The 16,072-nt window shown below is 50.6% G+C and overlaps 1 protein-coding gene across 3 annotated transcripts in view; it reads left to right on the top strand.

Annotated features, from left to right (window-relative positions):
- Positions 1-16,072, top strand: part of SRRM4 (serine/arginine repetitive matrix 4) — a 40,631-nt gene extending 24,559 nt beyond the window's left edge. For 2 of the 3 annotated variants that reach the window (XM_054288858.1, XM_054288856.1), the window contains 7 exons: positions 1,342-1,434; positions 2,417-2,579; positions 10,866-11,203; positions 12,729-12,935; positions 13,169-13,279; positions 14,276-14,416; positions 15,013-16,072. In XM_054288858.1, coding sequence (XP_054144833.1) covers positions 1,342-1,434; positions 2,417-2,579; positions 10,866-11,203; positions 12,729-12,935; positions 13,169-13,279; positions 14,276-14,416; positions 15,013-15,253 — 1,294 coding nt within the window. In that variant the 3' untranslated portion in view covers positions 15,254-16,072. The remainder of the gene's footprint in view (positions 1-1,341; positions 1,435-2,416; positions 2,580-10,865; positions 11,204-12,728; positions 12,936-13,168; positions 13,280-14,275; positions 14,417-15,012) is intronic. The other variant, XM_054288857.1, reaches the window with a different exon arrangement.

Genomic DNA, 16,072 nt, shown 5'->3' with positions numbered 1-16,072 from the left:
GCTGGGGGTGAAGGGCAAACACAGGGATTTTCACACAAATCCACCATATGAGTGAAAGATGTTCGGTGTTGCTGATTTTAGCTGTATGGAGATAAGAAAGGAGGATCCCAAAATGCCAAGTTTAAGAAAAACAGAATCATTGGGTGTGAAAGGCATCAAAGAAAACAGCCAAGCAGAGTTGAAGGAATTGCCCTGGAGGTTGCCCTTTTGTCTTAAGGGAGATGCTGTTCTCAAGCAATTATTTGCTGAGTTTTTCTACCAGCAAGTTGCTAAATGCTGTCCAAGCAGGTTGTATTTGTGCTGTCAGAGCCTGTGTAGTGTGGCCATGAAGTCAGTCTGTTCCCACCAGCTCACCCACAGTTAGCTTTGCCTGCTGGCACAGCCATGCCAGCCTGAGCAGATGGAAACGCTTCCAGACCTAAATTAACTGCTGTGGTGAACCAAGATGTGAGGGATGGGGCACAGAAGGTGGCAGCTAGCCTGTCACCCTGCTCTCTGCACCCAGGACTTCAGCTGTTGGCATGGACAACTACAGCCCTTAGGTAACAGGGCCAGGTAATCCATGAGGAACAGCCTGGTGGTGCAAAGGAACTGCAGCAAGCCCTCTGTCCCCTGCACACAGTTTGCTGAGGACTGTCCTCAGGCCCTGCCAGAAAAGGCAGCAGCAGTGACTGGGCACCTGTCAGAATGGTCCTGTCTCTCAAGCAGGAACTGTGCACGAGGCAGGCTGTACTTAGGAGAGCTGTACTTTGTGCAGCATCCACAAGAACTGCCCACAGGACTGGTGAAATGCTCCCACCTGGAGAGGGCGGGGAAGGCTGGCTGCTGCTGGGTGAACTCTATCACTTGGAGCTTGTCCTTCTGCACCTGCATTTTAACAAGGACTAGGAAGAGGGCTGGAGCTTTGTGATGGGCTGCACACAGAGATGGTGCTTCCCCCAAGGCTCAGCAACAGGAAGGGCTTGGGCAGCTGCCTGGCTGTTACAGGGTAGACTGCAGGATGAAAGACAAGCACATGGCTCTTTAAAGTCTTGGTGCTGGCTGCTGCACTCCCACATGCTTGTCCACAAATCTTCCCCCAGCATGCTACAGAGCCAACCTCTAATAGCTTGTGTGTAAAATGCTAGCAGAGATCTCAGGAAGATGTCACTGTAGCGATGAAGGTATGGAGAATTTCTCGTGCCTTGATGTTCTGTGCCGCGTTTCACACACCAATCTCTTCGGTTTAAAAGGCATACCTCCCTTCTGATTTGAACATTATCGACCTCAGCCTTCAGCTGCTGGCTCTTGCATCCGCCACTTGCTAACCTAATGCTGGTTTTCTTTCTCTGCTTCTTAAAGCTCTCGTGGGCGCACCCGGAAATCCCATCGGCATCGGCGCTGCCACTCTCGCTCAGAGAGCTCCGACTCCCACTCCCCCAGCTGCCGGAGCAGGTAACAGCACTGCTCCCGAGCTCAGGGTCCTCAGCACTGCCTGCTGGGCTCAAGGATGTGGCTGCCACAGCCTGTGTGACCCCCAGGCTCTCTGTGCACAGCCACTTCCCATTCTGGCAGCAGCAGTGCCACGCTGGGGGCTGAGCTGTTTGTGGTCTCGGCCATGGAAGGGTTTTGCCTCAGGAAGCAGTGGCTGCAGCTTTTTGATCTGAAAGTCACTTCTAATCCCCACGGCTGATGCTCAGCCCATGACAGCTGATTCCAGTCTAGTGTCCCTTCCCCAGCCCAAGGGTTTTGTACTGCTGATGTCCCAGGAAACCCTTAAACATGGTCTTAGCAATGGAAATATATTTGCCCATGGCAATCTGTAGTCATTGTCTTTGACCTGATTAAAATCTCTCCTCTGGATGACAGATGCGTCCTGGGGCCGGCTAAGTGGATGCTGGTGCTAGACCCAGGATTGCTGCAATAGCAAGTCATTTATACACATAATAATTTCATTTTTCATGTTCTCTGAAAGCACTTGAACAGCCCACCCCCACTCTCCTACTTCGCTCCTCCTAAGTACTGGGAATTTTCTTATGAAAAGCTGAAGATCAGTGGGGGGAGGAATGCGATCAGTAATTGGAGGGGTGCTCATACAAGAGCAGAGTGTGTTTTCTCTTGGAGGTGTGTCACCATAGGAACATTCTATGGTGCAGGAAGGTCATGGCTTGCCTCGAGCCACCATAAAATCATGCATTGGAGCTGAAATTTGAGGTTAAGGTCCAAAGCCTGGATGCAAAATTATTATTTTTCTTTTAAAGTAGTAAAGCAAAACATCCCTTTTCTCTCCCTCATGACTCCACAGAGCAGTCATGTGGAAGGACAGTCTCCCATACACAGAGTCCTAGCACAGACCTGCAAAGGGTTGGTGTGGAGCTGGGAAAGGGCACTAGTGCAATCCTAAGGAATAACATTTTGGTGTCCCTGTCTCCTGGAGGCACAGAGCCAGGTCTCGGGAGGAAGGGCGTAAAACACGGCGAAGGCGCTCCTGGCACCATTCAAAGATCACAGCAAAGAGAAGCTCCTCTGCAGAGGTTCAGGCCAGTCAAAAAGCCAGCCAAACCCTCCCACTCTACAGCTTCCTGTCTTCTAAGGAAGTAGTAAGTATTACACACTGTCCTTCTTTGCTTGAACTAGCCAGAGGAATCTGGGCAAGAACTCTGATATGAAATTTTTATAACTCAATTATAGTGATGTTAGACGAACTTGGTTAAACTGTATTATTAATTCATGGTGCTGTTTTCCAATGTATGTAAAGTCATTCCTTCCTTCAGCACTTTCACACCAAGGGTGGGGCTGGAGAGGGGGAAAACTTGAAAAGTCTTTAGCCTATGAATAATGAATTGAGGACATTTAACAAAAAAAAAAAAAAAAAAAAAAAAAAAGTGGCCTCCAGAAACGATATTTTAAAGGGAAGAGTTTGTTATGCAGTCTTTGCTCAGCTGGATGTGAACTTATTTCACTGGTCTTAACGTCCAAAAGTCAAAAGTTTAGTCCTTCAGGCTGAAAAAGGGTATCAAACATATACAGAAGGAACATTTACATTTAATGAGCTGGTGATTATTGGCATGGGATGTTTTCTGACTATCAGGATCCTTCTAAGATCACTGTTTCTCTGGACTGACAAGCCCAGGGGCCAAATTTGGAAGTTATGAGCAGCCCTCATTGATGCTAATGGGAACTGCATGTGCATCTGAGGGTAAAATCAGGCTCAGTGCCTTGGGATGTTTTTCCATATACACAGAAAGAGATGATATAATACATGAATTGAGGGAGCAAGAGATGGAGAGAAATATTAGATAGAGATTGATATCAGTCTTCCTTTTCTGCGGCATGCTTCCCCTTTGTTCCTGGCAGCAGTAAAGCAGAGGTGTGATGCCTGACTGTGGTGTTGGTATCAGATAGGCACTCTGGAGAGAGAAATTGCTGCATAGGACTGGAGGTAGTGCAGGATCTGATAGTCACACCGTGTGGATGTGTAATGCTAGAGGTGTTTTGACTAGAGTCCTCCAAGCCCCAAAGTTGTTTTCTCCTTTAGGCCCAGTCATCAGTTGGAAATAGCTCAGCCACACGCAGGAGCTACATCAGATAGGAGAGAGATGGTGCCAGCAAGAGGAGAGACTCTACCCACTCACCCACACAGACAGCGTGCCGATCAAAATACCCAGGGATTGTACGTGGGTACAGACAGGCACAAGCTGTCTCTCAACATTATAGATATGCATATTTGCTCTCGTTATAGAGCGTGTGGGGCCATGTGAGTCACTGCTTGTAAAGCCTTATAAGGCAGCCTGGAGAGCAGAACCTCACACCACACGCTGGTGTGGGCACGCACACGCACAGGAAGAAAAACAAGGTATTGAAGCTCATTGTCATGAACTGGGGGTGTTGCTGAGCTCAGAGCTCCTCCCCTCCCCAAAAAAAACAGTGAGCCAAAGACTGCATCATGTCACCAGGGTGTTGTTGAGTTCAAGCAGCGTATTTTTCATAAATGCTTTTGAGCCTAAGCCTAGTTTTTAATTAGTGCTAGGTTTCCTCTCTCGGAAGCCAGGCTTTCTAAGTCCTGTGAGGCCAACTGCCAGCTGTTCTGTTTCCTGAGAAAGAGTAAACTCTCATTTAAAATTTTAAAAGCTTTAAAATGAGCTAAACTCAAGCATCCTGCACTTGTTTTTCCATTTTGCTTCACTCGAGGTAAATGAGTGAAGCAAATGGAAAAGCTGCAGGGAAGGAAAGGCAAGAGCTTGATAGTTCCAGATGCAGGGGGTGGATGCAAAGTAAAAGTCATCAGGATACTCCTGTATTCTTTCTAGTAAGGGTTAATAACTTAGGCAAATATTTTAATGACTAAAAGGCATAATGACTTATGAAAGCCACTACTGTCCTCCTGTCCCCAGAAGAAGTACATTCTCTTGGGACACCATTCAAGAGCACATTTAAGCACTTGCTCAAATTGAAGCCCCTGGTTAAGAGCTGCCCCTGAAATTTTGCTGAATAAGGTCATTAAATATCATGTACTCAAAACTGGCAAGAGAAAAATGGAATGGGAACCTTTAGTCTCATTTATTAATGACTATACACAACCCTTTGAAGCCTTTCCTTTTCATGAGTTAAATGGTTGTTCTATGAATAAGCTTCGTTCTGTCAGACTTTGAGAGCAGCCTGAAATGAAAATGTGCTCTTGCAGAATATGTTGATCATACATTAAAAAAAAAAAAAAAAAAAAAAAAAGAAAAAGCTGTAGAATAAAAGATTTTGTGAAAAAAATCAGAATTAGGATTCAAAAATGCCATGTTTCAGTCCTCTGTGAGAGTTGGTATGTTACACTCCCTATCCTTCCATCTGGCATGGGCTTCCAAACCAAACCATCCTTACCTAGGGAGATGCACTGTCATATCTCCATAGAAAAGGGGCTGTCCAAGGAGGATCAGGGAAAATACACAGAGATACAGGGAAATATGAGATAATGCTGTAGCACTTCCAAAACAAAGGTTTTGCTTTTCAAGATGTTTTTCATTCTACATTATTTTGCTTCTGAAAATTTGAAGTGCTTTGTGGTAAATTCTGCTATCCTCCCCACCCTATTTGTCTTCATTCCTTTGTAATGAAACAGCCACAATTTCTAACTAGGTCTGCCTGGAACTGCTGGGGGATAAAGCACACAAAACAATGTCCTGCCTGTGCATCTACCTTGCTGCTTCCTTCCCTCTTTATGCAAAAGCTGATGCACCCACACATGCATGTACACATGCAGAAACACCTCGAAGTTCCCTGCTACTTTTCTTTATGGCAGTGAATTTCCAAGCTTCTCCCTCTCCTCCTCCTTTAATCCCGTGCAGCAAGAGGCACCTGTGGAGAGCAGGATTGTGGGCCTGTGCCTCAGCAGGCACAGAGAGGCTGTGGGTAATGTGCAGCATTTATTTCTGTGCAGAATACCCCTGCCCAGCTGCAGGCACTTTATTCCATACCGACACAGATGGATGACTGTGCCACCCTGCTTTCCTTTAGCAGTGCAATATAAATACCTGCAGGGCACAGATCTAATTGCCTTTGTTGTTGCTGATGAAGATAACTGCACCGTGCATACACTTTCCTTGCCAGCTCCTTTGCTTTCACTGTAACTCATTTGTGATGCCACAAATTATCACAAGCTTGAGCCAGATTTCCAGTGAAGCTCAGTGGGGTACAGCTGGCCCCAAATGATGCTGTTTGTCTTTGTGCTCGTGTCTGCAGGAAGGTAGATTGGGGAAATGCTGTGCAGGGACTGGGACAGAGTGTGCTGGAAGGCTGAGGAAACCTTATGGCAGCTTGCTGCTGCTGTTTTCTAGGCTGGGCTTTGGCTTATATAGGAAAAGCTATTATTTTGAGTGCTAGGCAGTACATTTTTGACAGCAGACAGGGCCCTTCAAGAGCTGAAAGGCAAAACCTTCCATAAATATAGAAGTTGTACTCTTTTTTTCCTTTTCCTGTTTTCCTCTCCCAGCTGGGGGACTGAGGTTACCCCTGGTTATTGTGTGACAAATCCACAGCTCAGTGCTGGGAGCAGCAGCTGGAGGGAAAGGATCATTGCCTGTATCCATTGAAGGGCTGGGCTGTGCACCAGGTACCAAAAAGAGGTGGTGGAAGACAAACCCTTGCTCCAAAGCAGTGCCAGCCTGGCTCAAGCTGAGGTGGGGATACAATGCCAGCACCCTAGCAGGCTTAAAAGATCCTTGAAAAGAAACAAACCTTTTGCTTGGCATTCTCTGGAGTTTACCCCAGCAGTGTATTGGTGAGCCAGGCTGCTCAGCAGTGTCACCATCCAGCCCCAAATAACCCAAACGCTCAGGGCTTGCAGGGACAGCTGTGTCATTGCCTCCCCGCTCTGTGGTACAGAAAGCCTCACCCTGAACTCTCCATCCAGCCAAAAAAAGGGGGATCTTCCCACTCAGTGCTCCTTGAGTCAGGGACTCGTAAGTGTGCCAAAATACTGAATTCCTACAGAACTTGTGGTTTTGTACTCAGTCAAAGTTGGCTTTCCAGCTGGGGTAGGCTCTCAGCAGAGGTGAGGCCGTGTCCCCCAGCCCTGGCAGGTGGAGGAGCCCCAGGGCAGGCACAGAGCCCCAGCAGCCCCAGCAGGTGCTGGCCCCGCGCCGGCGGCGCTGGCAGATGCCGGCCGGGGTCACCGACACAAGTGTTTCACTCCTTTCATTAGCACAGTGCCTGGAAAAAGAGAGAAAAGCAGGCGTTATGCCCCTCTGAAAGAGAAATTAACTCTGCTTTGAAGTGAGTTGCAAAACAAGAGAAAAAAGGCCCACGGATGAAATCCTGCAGCTCTGAGTGAGGCTGTGCCACTCTGCTGTCCCCGCATGGCTGAGACAACTTTGAACATTGTCATCTCTCGCCCCGGGGCTGTTTGTGGCACAGTAAATGGAGCTGTGCAGTTTAATTGGAAGAAGAGCAGTGATTGTATTTTTGTAACCTATTAGACTGCGCTGCCTCTTGGTCTGGGATTGCACTTGGAATTACAGTCTGGAATATGAGTGAGTGCTTCATTTCTGCTCCCCCCTCATCTTGATTAAATAATGATTTGAAACAAAAAAAAATCCAATAAATACATATCCTGGGTTCCCTTGAGGGCAGCAGTATGTTCCCTGCTGAAAGCTGGATGAAACAAAGTTCACTGAGATTATTTGATTACTCTATTAGGTGTTGTGTGTGGGGGGAAATCCAAATGTTCACATAGAGAGAATTAGATTTGTGAAAGAGCGGGCTCTTTTAAGCCACCCTAGAAAAGTAAAAAGCCATTAGAATTCAGAATCACACAGAATGGTGTGATTCAATTGAGCTCCGTGAAGTGTTTTTAGATGTGGCACTCTGTTTCCATCCTGGGTGACTGGCAAGACGTTCAGTAAAATGGGACCACAAGCAAAGCCAAGATCACCCAGTGGGGAATACGGGGAATTGGTCTGAGCAGGCAGGCAAGCTGAGCACCCTGAGACTTGTCCTGGCTCCTGCTGCAGGGCAGAACCTCCCCCAGAGCCTGCAGGAAGCCACTGGTTACAGCCTGGTGCCCCAGGGTGGTGGGGCTGAGAAGCTGCTGTGTCCCCTCTGTGTCCCCCTGGCACCTCCCTGGCCCCACGCAGACCCTCCAGCCCTCACCCAGACTGTCAGCTCCATATTTCACTGATACCCACACTGCCTCTTCCCAGAGTGTTCCTGCCACAGATGTTGAACTACAGAGGAGCTTGTTGATCCTCCCATTCATTTGACGATATGCTGACAACAGTTGCTGCTTTGAAGGTAGATGTCAGCCAAGGCGGAGCAGAAGCAAGGATGCCAGGTCCTGCAGTCAGTCTGAAAAGCTGGTTTAGAAATGCCAAGAAACTGCTGTATTTCTTGGCAGCAGTAATAGCTTTTCAGTTTAAACTGGGAAGGAACAGAAGGAAGGTATTTCTGTGTGTGATGCTGGGGTCAGTGTCCCTTGGAACAACCCTGTGCCCACTCCATGCTCATCCTACCCTTGCAGCCAGGGAGTACCTCACAGGCTGTTTATGCCTGTAAGTGAAAGGTGATGTAAAGCTGGTTGTCTCTGGGTTAGGATTCAGCTTAAATGCAAACCAAAACCCTTCTTTTAAGGAAAAAATACCTGGTAATGTATTTGAAAGTGCAATCCTGTATATTCTGAAATGTGGCTGGGGAGAGTGGCAGCGGTCCATAGCACAGAGGTCAGATCTCTTGGGGCTCTGGATGTGGCATCAGGGTTTCAGCCAGAGCTGGTGAAAAGCAGAGCTGGCTATTTGGCTCCCTTGGGCTCCTGTGACATTCCAGTTTCTGCTGGAGTAAGCAAGGACCTGTAGAGTATTGCTAGAGCTGAGAAGAAGCAAGGAGCAGTTCCAGATGCTGAAATGAGGACTTGCAATGTGTGTCTCCACTCATTCCTAGCTGGGAGCGTTTGGGAGACGTTTCTGCTCTGTCCAGGGCTTCTGCATTGAAGGTGCAAGTTGGCTAATGAAGAAGGATCACTTAATTTCCCATGTTTGCTACTGGGGCTTCTGATTCCTCTGAGCTGGGACTGAGCATCAGTTAGAAGCTAGTGTGGGGTGGAGATGGGGAACTCCATTATGGATATGCTGGGATGAAGCAATCCCTTTTCCCAGAAGCAGTAAAGCTTCTCTCCCTGGCAACACAGAAAGTACTTGGAGATCCTCCAGCTCCAGGTGTTTTCAGAGCAGCAGAGTGTTGTGGGCAGCCATCCTTGTGCAGACTGTGCTGAGAGCTGCTGTGGGTGTTGGTAGCTCTGCTCTGGTTTCAGTCCCTGCTGGTTCAGCACCTGTGTCCCAGTCAGCTGTCCCTGTCCCAGCTAGCACCTTGAACTGGGTCGGGAGCAGCCCTCCCTGGGGACACAGACTGAATGCCACAGGCAGCAGTGTGGATATGAAGGCACCATCTGATAGGATGAAGGAGATCCATGTGAAACATGACACAGGCTGAGTCTGCAGCCCCTCTGAGGATGAAAAAGTCATTCAATCCAGAGCTAAACTTTCCAAAGTACTGGCCCTGTGCCTGCTGTGTGACAGCTGATCCAGGTCTCCTCTGCTGCCTGAGATAGCACCAACATTGCAATGTGGTTTTTTGGCTCAGAAGGTCCCAGACTGGTAAGGGCATGGCCCAGGTCCCTGGTGTGGAGAGCATGGCATAGACGGGGCATTGTGTGCCCCAGAGTGTGGCATGAGGGCATGTGCACGAGTTTGAGGGAGCACGGCTTGCTGGGAACATGTTTGGAGGACTGTCCTGAGTGGGGGGAGCCAAACCTGTGTGTCCCCACTCTAAGAACCCTGCACCAAACCTCACGAGTGGGTTTGAGGAGAGTGGAGGCTCTGAGTGAAAGAGGAGGAGGCCACATGAGAGTCCAGATGTGTGCATTGGGCCCTAATTCTCACCCCATTGCAAGGGTAGATGTTAGCACTAGCACAGCCTCACTCCCAGTGCTGCCACATGCCTGAGCTGGCTCAGGTAAATGCCAGTGCAGTTAAAACTGAACTATAAAATACTGGAGTGATGTAAATCCCCTTGGTGGTGCTCAGGGTCCCAGAGAATAGCCCTGCCCAGGTCAGTCTGTGTGAGTTTGGGGTCCTTGCTTGCCTTGTTGTGCTCAGCAGCCCAGCCAGGGTGTGGCTGGACCCCCTTGCAGAGGCTGGCAGGAGCAGGGCTGCTGTCCCCTTCCCCACAGTGAGGACACTTTTCCTCCTCCATTCTTTTGCTTCTTCCCTCACTGAGTTCCCTTTGTCATTTCTATACAGCTCAGGGGGATTCAGTGCAAGCTGCAGCTTTCAGCACAAGCCATCAGCCTCCAGGAACGGGCTGGACAGGCTAATTTAAAGCAGAAGGAAACAAAAATGAATAATAAGGGAGACAGTCGAGCAGACAAAAAGCAGTCATGACATTTGCATAGAGGAGGCAGCAAACAGTTGGCAGTGTGGATTGAAGAGAGGGTTTATGTTTTTTTCATGTAATTTGAGACTCTAATGATGGACTTATGTTGCCCGCTCTTCCTTTTTTCTTACACCTTACCTACTAAAGGAGGAGTTCTTGATGGGTAAGTGGATGCTATCCGCAAGACACCAGGGAATTTATTAGAGGTCACTTGAGCGCATTAGCTATATCTTCTTCAGGGGGTAAAAAGCACACAAAGAAATATCTGTATACCTTTTATTTCCAAAGGGATTTTTCTTTTTTCCCCTCACCCTCTTTTTTCTTTTTATTTTTTTTCTTTTTTTTTAATTTCAAAGTGATAAGCTTATTTGCCAGTTTTTGCTTTCTACAGAAGCCCTTAATTTGATTTGATTTGGTTTTTTGTTGCTTATTTTAGTGACATTGGTTCAGCCACTTTATTAAGGAAAAAATTCACTCATCTAAGTTTTTGTTTCATTTTTGTTTTCTTTGCAAGGATTATGTAGGGTTTTTATATGTATATACCCCCTTTATTTTCCTCCCCTTTTTAAGGTTAAATAAGGGCTTTGTCCTCTGTTACATTTTTTATTTAGTTAGTTATTTTAATTCTTTGGTTGCCCACTTACTTTGTTGAACTCTTTTGTTTAACATGAACCGCATGCTGATACTCTTTGCATGATCTCTAAATCTTCCCGTTATTATAGCAGGGGGAAAATAAGTTTCTTCTTACTGTGGATTTCTTTTAGGGATATGTGCTTTTGTTTTCTTCTCCTTTCTTCTTTTTTTCTTTCTTTCTTACTTTGTTTCTTTTCTTTCCTTTCCTTTTGTTTCAGTGCATCATGATGGTAAAATTTCTGGGTTTATTTGAAAAAAAAAAAAAAAAAAAGCAAAGTAAAACCAAAAACAACCCCCCCAAAAACCATTCAAACAATGCCAAATGGCTTTTTTGCTTTCAGATCTCTCAGTCAGGGTCTTCTGCTGACCTCTTTACCAAAACAGACAGCCCGCCTGGCAACCTAGCCAGCCAGAATGGAGAGTATCATGAATATGACTCAGGAAACGATACTTCCTCCCCTCCCTCCACTCAAACGAGCTCATCCAGGTCAAAGGACAGCCAGGAGAAAAGAAGTCTAGTCCATGATGGCTTTGGCCATGCCTTCTCGTCCGGGAAGCCCAAACTGGCCAACAGCGATAACAGCTCTGATTCAGGAAATTCCTTCACCAGTTGCTTTTCCCACACCAAGGGAACAGCTTTGGAAAATCTGTCTCCAGATGCCCAGGGACAAGACCGAAGGTCAGTGATTACCAGTAGCTGCTGGTACGTTGTTGCTCTGTGTCTCCTGCCTGCTCCAGCTGCCGTGGTGAGCTGGCAGGGAGCTTTGTGTGCTCTGGAGGCAGGCAGGTACCAACCAGACCCACGGTCTTGCCAGTCTGGAGTCCAGAACTCAGCAAGGACCAGTTCTGTAGCCTGAGGAGGAAGATAAAACCCAGCCATCACATCCCTGGACATTGCTTGTGGCAGTGTTTTGGCATTGCTGTGGCTCATGCAGAGTTTGGGCCTGGGTCAGGCTGTGGTCACAGCACGTCCCTGCTCACCTGGGCACGGCCATGTCAAAAAAGTCTCTGGCCCTTCTGGGCACAATGTGAAAGGAGCATCTGGGGGTTGCCATGCTAATTCTCCCTCTCTGCCTACTGTGGGGAAGGGAAGAGGGACTTGTTTCCACTAACGTCATTATGGGCTGTTCTTTCTCCTGTCCAGTGAGCCAAACCCAGCGTGCCCCTTCCTCTTCCCAGCTCATCCAGCACAGCTCCAGGGTGACAAGATAGCATCTCCTGCCAGTGGGGAGCACAGGGAGGGGCAAGGACTTGGCTGGCTGCAGGATAACACAGCAGCAGCTCTGCACTGGGGCCACAGGGCATCCAACCACCACCCAGTGCCACAGGTCATCTTCAGGAGAGGGGAGTAGCTGCCAGCCTCCATGACCGGCTCCCATTCCTGGGTTTTTGCCAGGGCATGTTGGGAATGAGGGCACTGCAGCGTGGTAGCTGGTACCCAGGGCTGTGCTCAGGCTGTGGTTGTAGGGAGTTCTTCCAGCTCAGGCCCTTGGGTCCTAAAGGCTGAAAGTTAGAGCCAGGACATGGTTTGGAGCACTGAATGTGACAGGTGGGAGCCAGGATAATGGGTTTTAGTAAGAATAAGCCTCATTTTTCAGTCAGAGGGTAAAATTTTAGGTCTGTCTGTACTTTTTACACGGTGACTCCAGTGGGGTAACTCTGCCTTCACATGGGTGGAGCTGGGATTGCAGCTGGCCCTGGCTGCTGGGCTCTGACCCCAGTTCATTCCAGAAGGAAGAGGAGGAATTCACGCAGCTGTCCAAAGGCAACAGGACAGGTCTGCTCAGTGCCCACTGACGCTGCTCCCCAGCCAGGCTGGAGCACAGCCCTTGCCCTGCCATGCTCTGCCTTTCCCCTGCTCCAGCACTTTTGACTTCACTCCCTGCCCAGCACCAGCACTGCTCGCTGGCCCCACCAGGCTCTGCCAGCCTGACACCTCTGCTGTGCTGGGCATGGGGCACATGAGCTGCTGCCACAGTGCTCTTCCAGATCTCTTCTCCCTGGCAGAGCCTGGAGGGTGAGCTCTTGGATTCCAACACACACACATGGGGTCTTCTGCAACAGCAGCCTGGGGAGCTGAGAGATCCCTTTCACCACCAGCTAGGGAATGGAAGGATGGGAATGTTATTTGCTGGAGCATGCTGCTCCCCTCAGCCAGGGGGTTCAGCCACAGCTTCAAGAAGTGCCCAAATGTCTGTTCACAGAGCGTGCCTACCGTCATGTCTGGGCTCCTCAGAGGACAAGAAGCGAATCCCGCTGCCCTCAGCGGCGCGCAGCTCTCCGCGCAGGCCCGGCTCCCGCAGCGCCTCCTGCAGCAGCACGGGCCGCTCCTCCCCCGCCTCCAGCCGCTCCTCGCACCGCCGGGCCTCGCCCAGCTCCTCCCGAAGCAGGTCCTGCTCCTCGGCAAGGAGGTAGGGCCAGCTGGAACGGTGTCTCTGTGACCCGGGGCAGTGGCTAGCTCTTGGCAGCTAGCAGGCTCCTGGCAGGGGGAGGTGTAAGAGTTTGGGATCCACAACTGGCCATGCAGAGCTGGGCTGAGACCCTGGGGAATGGGACATCTTTACCCGCTCATCATTTGGAGTAGTGTGGTACAGCCTCACCCTCCAGCATCTTTAACTCTTTCATGTTTCCTTCCTGTCTCCAGGTCTTCCTCACGTTCCCCCAGCTATTCCTCCAAATCCTGCAAAAAAAGTCCTGGGAGTAGAAGTTCGAGGCCTCGCCGGAGCCCCAGTTACTCCCGCTACAGCCGTAGCAGGTACAGCTGTCTGCCTGTGGCATCTGCTGTCCACCCATGTGCTACCTGCTGCCTCACACTTTCCCTGCCTCCATCACTGTCGTGCTGCTGTGGGTGGTGGGCAGAGCCCGAGGCTCCAGCTGGGTCTGCCCACACAGCCAGCAGCCCTGTCAGACATGGATCTGATTGCAGCAGGGAAAGACACTCTGCTTTTGAGAGTCACAGCTCTGACAAAGAGTTGTCAGGCTCATGGAAGGGCCCCTGCTGTGAGGGCAGATGCCAGATACCCTGAGGTGCCACAGTCCAAGCACCTCTACTCCCTCCACACACCATAGGGAACAGCCTCCCAGTTCAACCCTAGTGATGCCTTTGGCAGGTTTTCCCGGTAGCACCTGTGCTGCTGTGAACATTTTGCAGCCTCAAGATCGTACATTGCCAGGGTCGATTCTTGCAGGCTTTGACAATCCCCATGCTGGTGAGGAGAACACTTGCAGCTTGCAGGGATCAGGCAGGCCCTTGACCTGTAGCGTGTTGCTTTGCAGATGGCACTGAGCAGGGTGTATGAAACCAGCCACACTGCACAGAAGGGCCTGCGCTGACGTGTATGGGAATTTAACAAAAGAGAAAACCATAGCAACACCGGCACTCCTTCTGGCGAGGCTTGCGGAGCCCTGCAGGGCTACCAGGCCCTCAGCTCACGTGGGGCCTGCTGGCAGGGCTGCTCCTGCCAGCTCCAGCAGGAGCTAAATACACACTGCACCCACTGACACAGGGCCCTGGAAGCCATCTTAGGGTGGCAGTGCAAAGCCACTGGAAGACACTGCTGGATGCAATTAGTGGTACCAGTCTGTTTGTCCAGCTGTGTGAGCGCTCAGAGGTGACACCACCACAGCACTTAGAGTTGTCCCTTTTGGAGCTGAGCGTCCTCTGCCCTTCTGTGCCTCCATTGTCATTGTCTGTCCATCCCTGACCCCCCCGAAACCCCTGCAGTGACAATCCCCTGCTGTGCCTCCGCAGGGACCGCGAGCGGGAGCACAAGTACAGCTCCAGCGAGAAGGAGTCGCACCGGGAGCGGCAGCGGCGGCGCCGCTCCTACTCCCCCCTGAGGAAACGCCGGAGAGACTCTCCCAGCCACCTGGAAGCCCGGCGCATCACAAGGCAAGGGGATGCTGTCCCGTCCCGCGGAGACAGGGCTCAGCTGGCACTCCCCGGGGGGATGAGGGCTGTCCCTGGGTCCCAGCCCTCGCCAGAGGAGGTTTCTCCAGGAGACCGGGTTCCCTGAGCCTGATCAGCAGGCCCTTCCACCCCTCCTCTAGAGCTTGGGCATTTCCAGCTGGAGGCAGAGGGAGGATGGAGAGGGTCTCAATTTACAATAGCTGAAGGGAAAAAAAGAAGATTAAGTAAGATTAAGAGCAGGGACTCAGGTGCCAAGAGCATTCCCTCACAGGTTTTTATTTCACCCTGCCCTGTGGTAGGTGTCCCACAATGGAAAGAGTCAACTATTGACTCTACCCTTCATGCAGAGGGCTCTTTGGGACAACATCAAGTAGACTGAGTGGCTGGGATTTCCCCAGGGCTGTGGGGGTGGGTGGTTTGAATCCCAAGGCCCGTCAGCTAGCTGATCTCTTTTTCCTTTTAATCAAACACAATCACATTTTTGGGATTATTGCCCAGAGTGAACAGTGCTTTTTGGAGATTGTGGCAGTAAGTGTGTCCTTGTGCTGCTGGTAACCCGCATCTCTGTGTCCCCACAGTGCCCGCAAACGCCCCATCCCCTACTACCGTCCCAGCCCCTCCTCGTCCAGCAGCGCCGGCAGCTATTCCTCCTGGTACAGCAGCTTCAGCCGCTCCCCGAGCCGCAGCCGCAGCTACTCCAGCTACCGGACGAGCCGGAGCCGAAGCTGGAGCAGCAGCCGGAGCTCGGGCCCCAGGAGCAGCCGCAGCAGGAGCAGGAGCTATGACTCAGGAGCCAGCTCCGACAGCCTGCGTCGTTAGGGAGTGCCACTGCTGGCTGACACCGGGTGCCGGCGTCACCGCCACATTCCTGGCATTCTCCGCTTCCTTCCCACCTACCTGGCCATCGATAGCAATCATCCCCGATACTGACGCGGTGGCACTGCCGGGTCCCCCTTCCCCGGTCGGGAGTAAGAGCCCTGGAGCGCCTGGTGCAGCCCCTCCTCCCCAGCGCGGAGCGGGTGGCTCCGTCCCAGCTCCCCAGGCCAGGCTGGAAGAAGGGTCGGTGCTTTAGAGACGGTCTGTCAGCTCAGACCTGCTCCATCCTCCCCGATGCTCCCATCTCCCCATTGCTACTGCTCTCCAAAGCACTACCAGCGGTCCGAAGGAAAGAACTCTGCTCCTTGCTCTTCTCACATACCAGGAACCAACAAAAATTCACTTCTGCTGGAGAGACAGACCCAGTTGGGGAGGAGTCTGCTGGAAAACTTCGGTGACGGCTGGGGGGATGGTTCTCCCCACCAAGGCAAATACCAGGTCCTTTGGGTCTCTCCTCCAGAGCTGCTGCCCGCTCTGCAGAGAAAATATTTATTTTTTGCCAGTCAGCCAGTCCCTGCTATAAATAGAAGACTAGAAATCCCTCCCAATGTACTTCCTGGGGGGAAAAAAAAGCCTGTTTGCTCTTTCTTCTGCCCTTTCCTACCAGGCAGCAGCACCTTTTGCAGGATTGTTTTATCCCCCCAGCACTGAATTGCTTGCAAACCACCTGCTGAGGTCTGAAGCAGGCCTGGGGCTGGTGGGGTACAAGACAGAGGGGAGGTGGTGCCGTGCTGTGCTCCGAGGGCTGGGCCACGCAGGGGA

This window comes from Melozone crissalis, unplaced genomic scaffold (assembly GCF_028551555.1).
Source record: "Melozone crissalis strain CALT ecotype California unplaced genomic scaffold, PUWL_Pcris_2 ptg000063l_1, whole genome shotgun sequence".
In the NCBI taxonomy this organism is placed as follows: Eukaryota; Metazoa; Chordata; class Aves; order Passeriformes; family Passerellidae; genus Melozone; species Melozone crissalis.
This window is presented reverse-complemented; position numbering and strand designations above follow the sequence as displayed.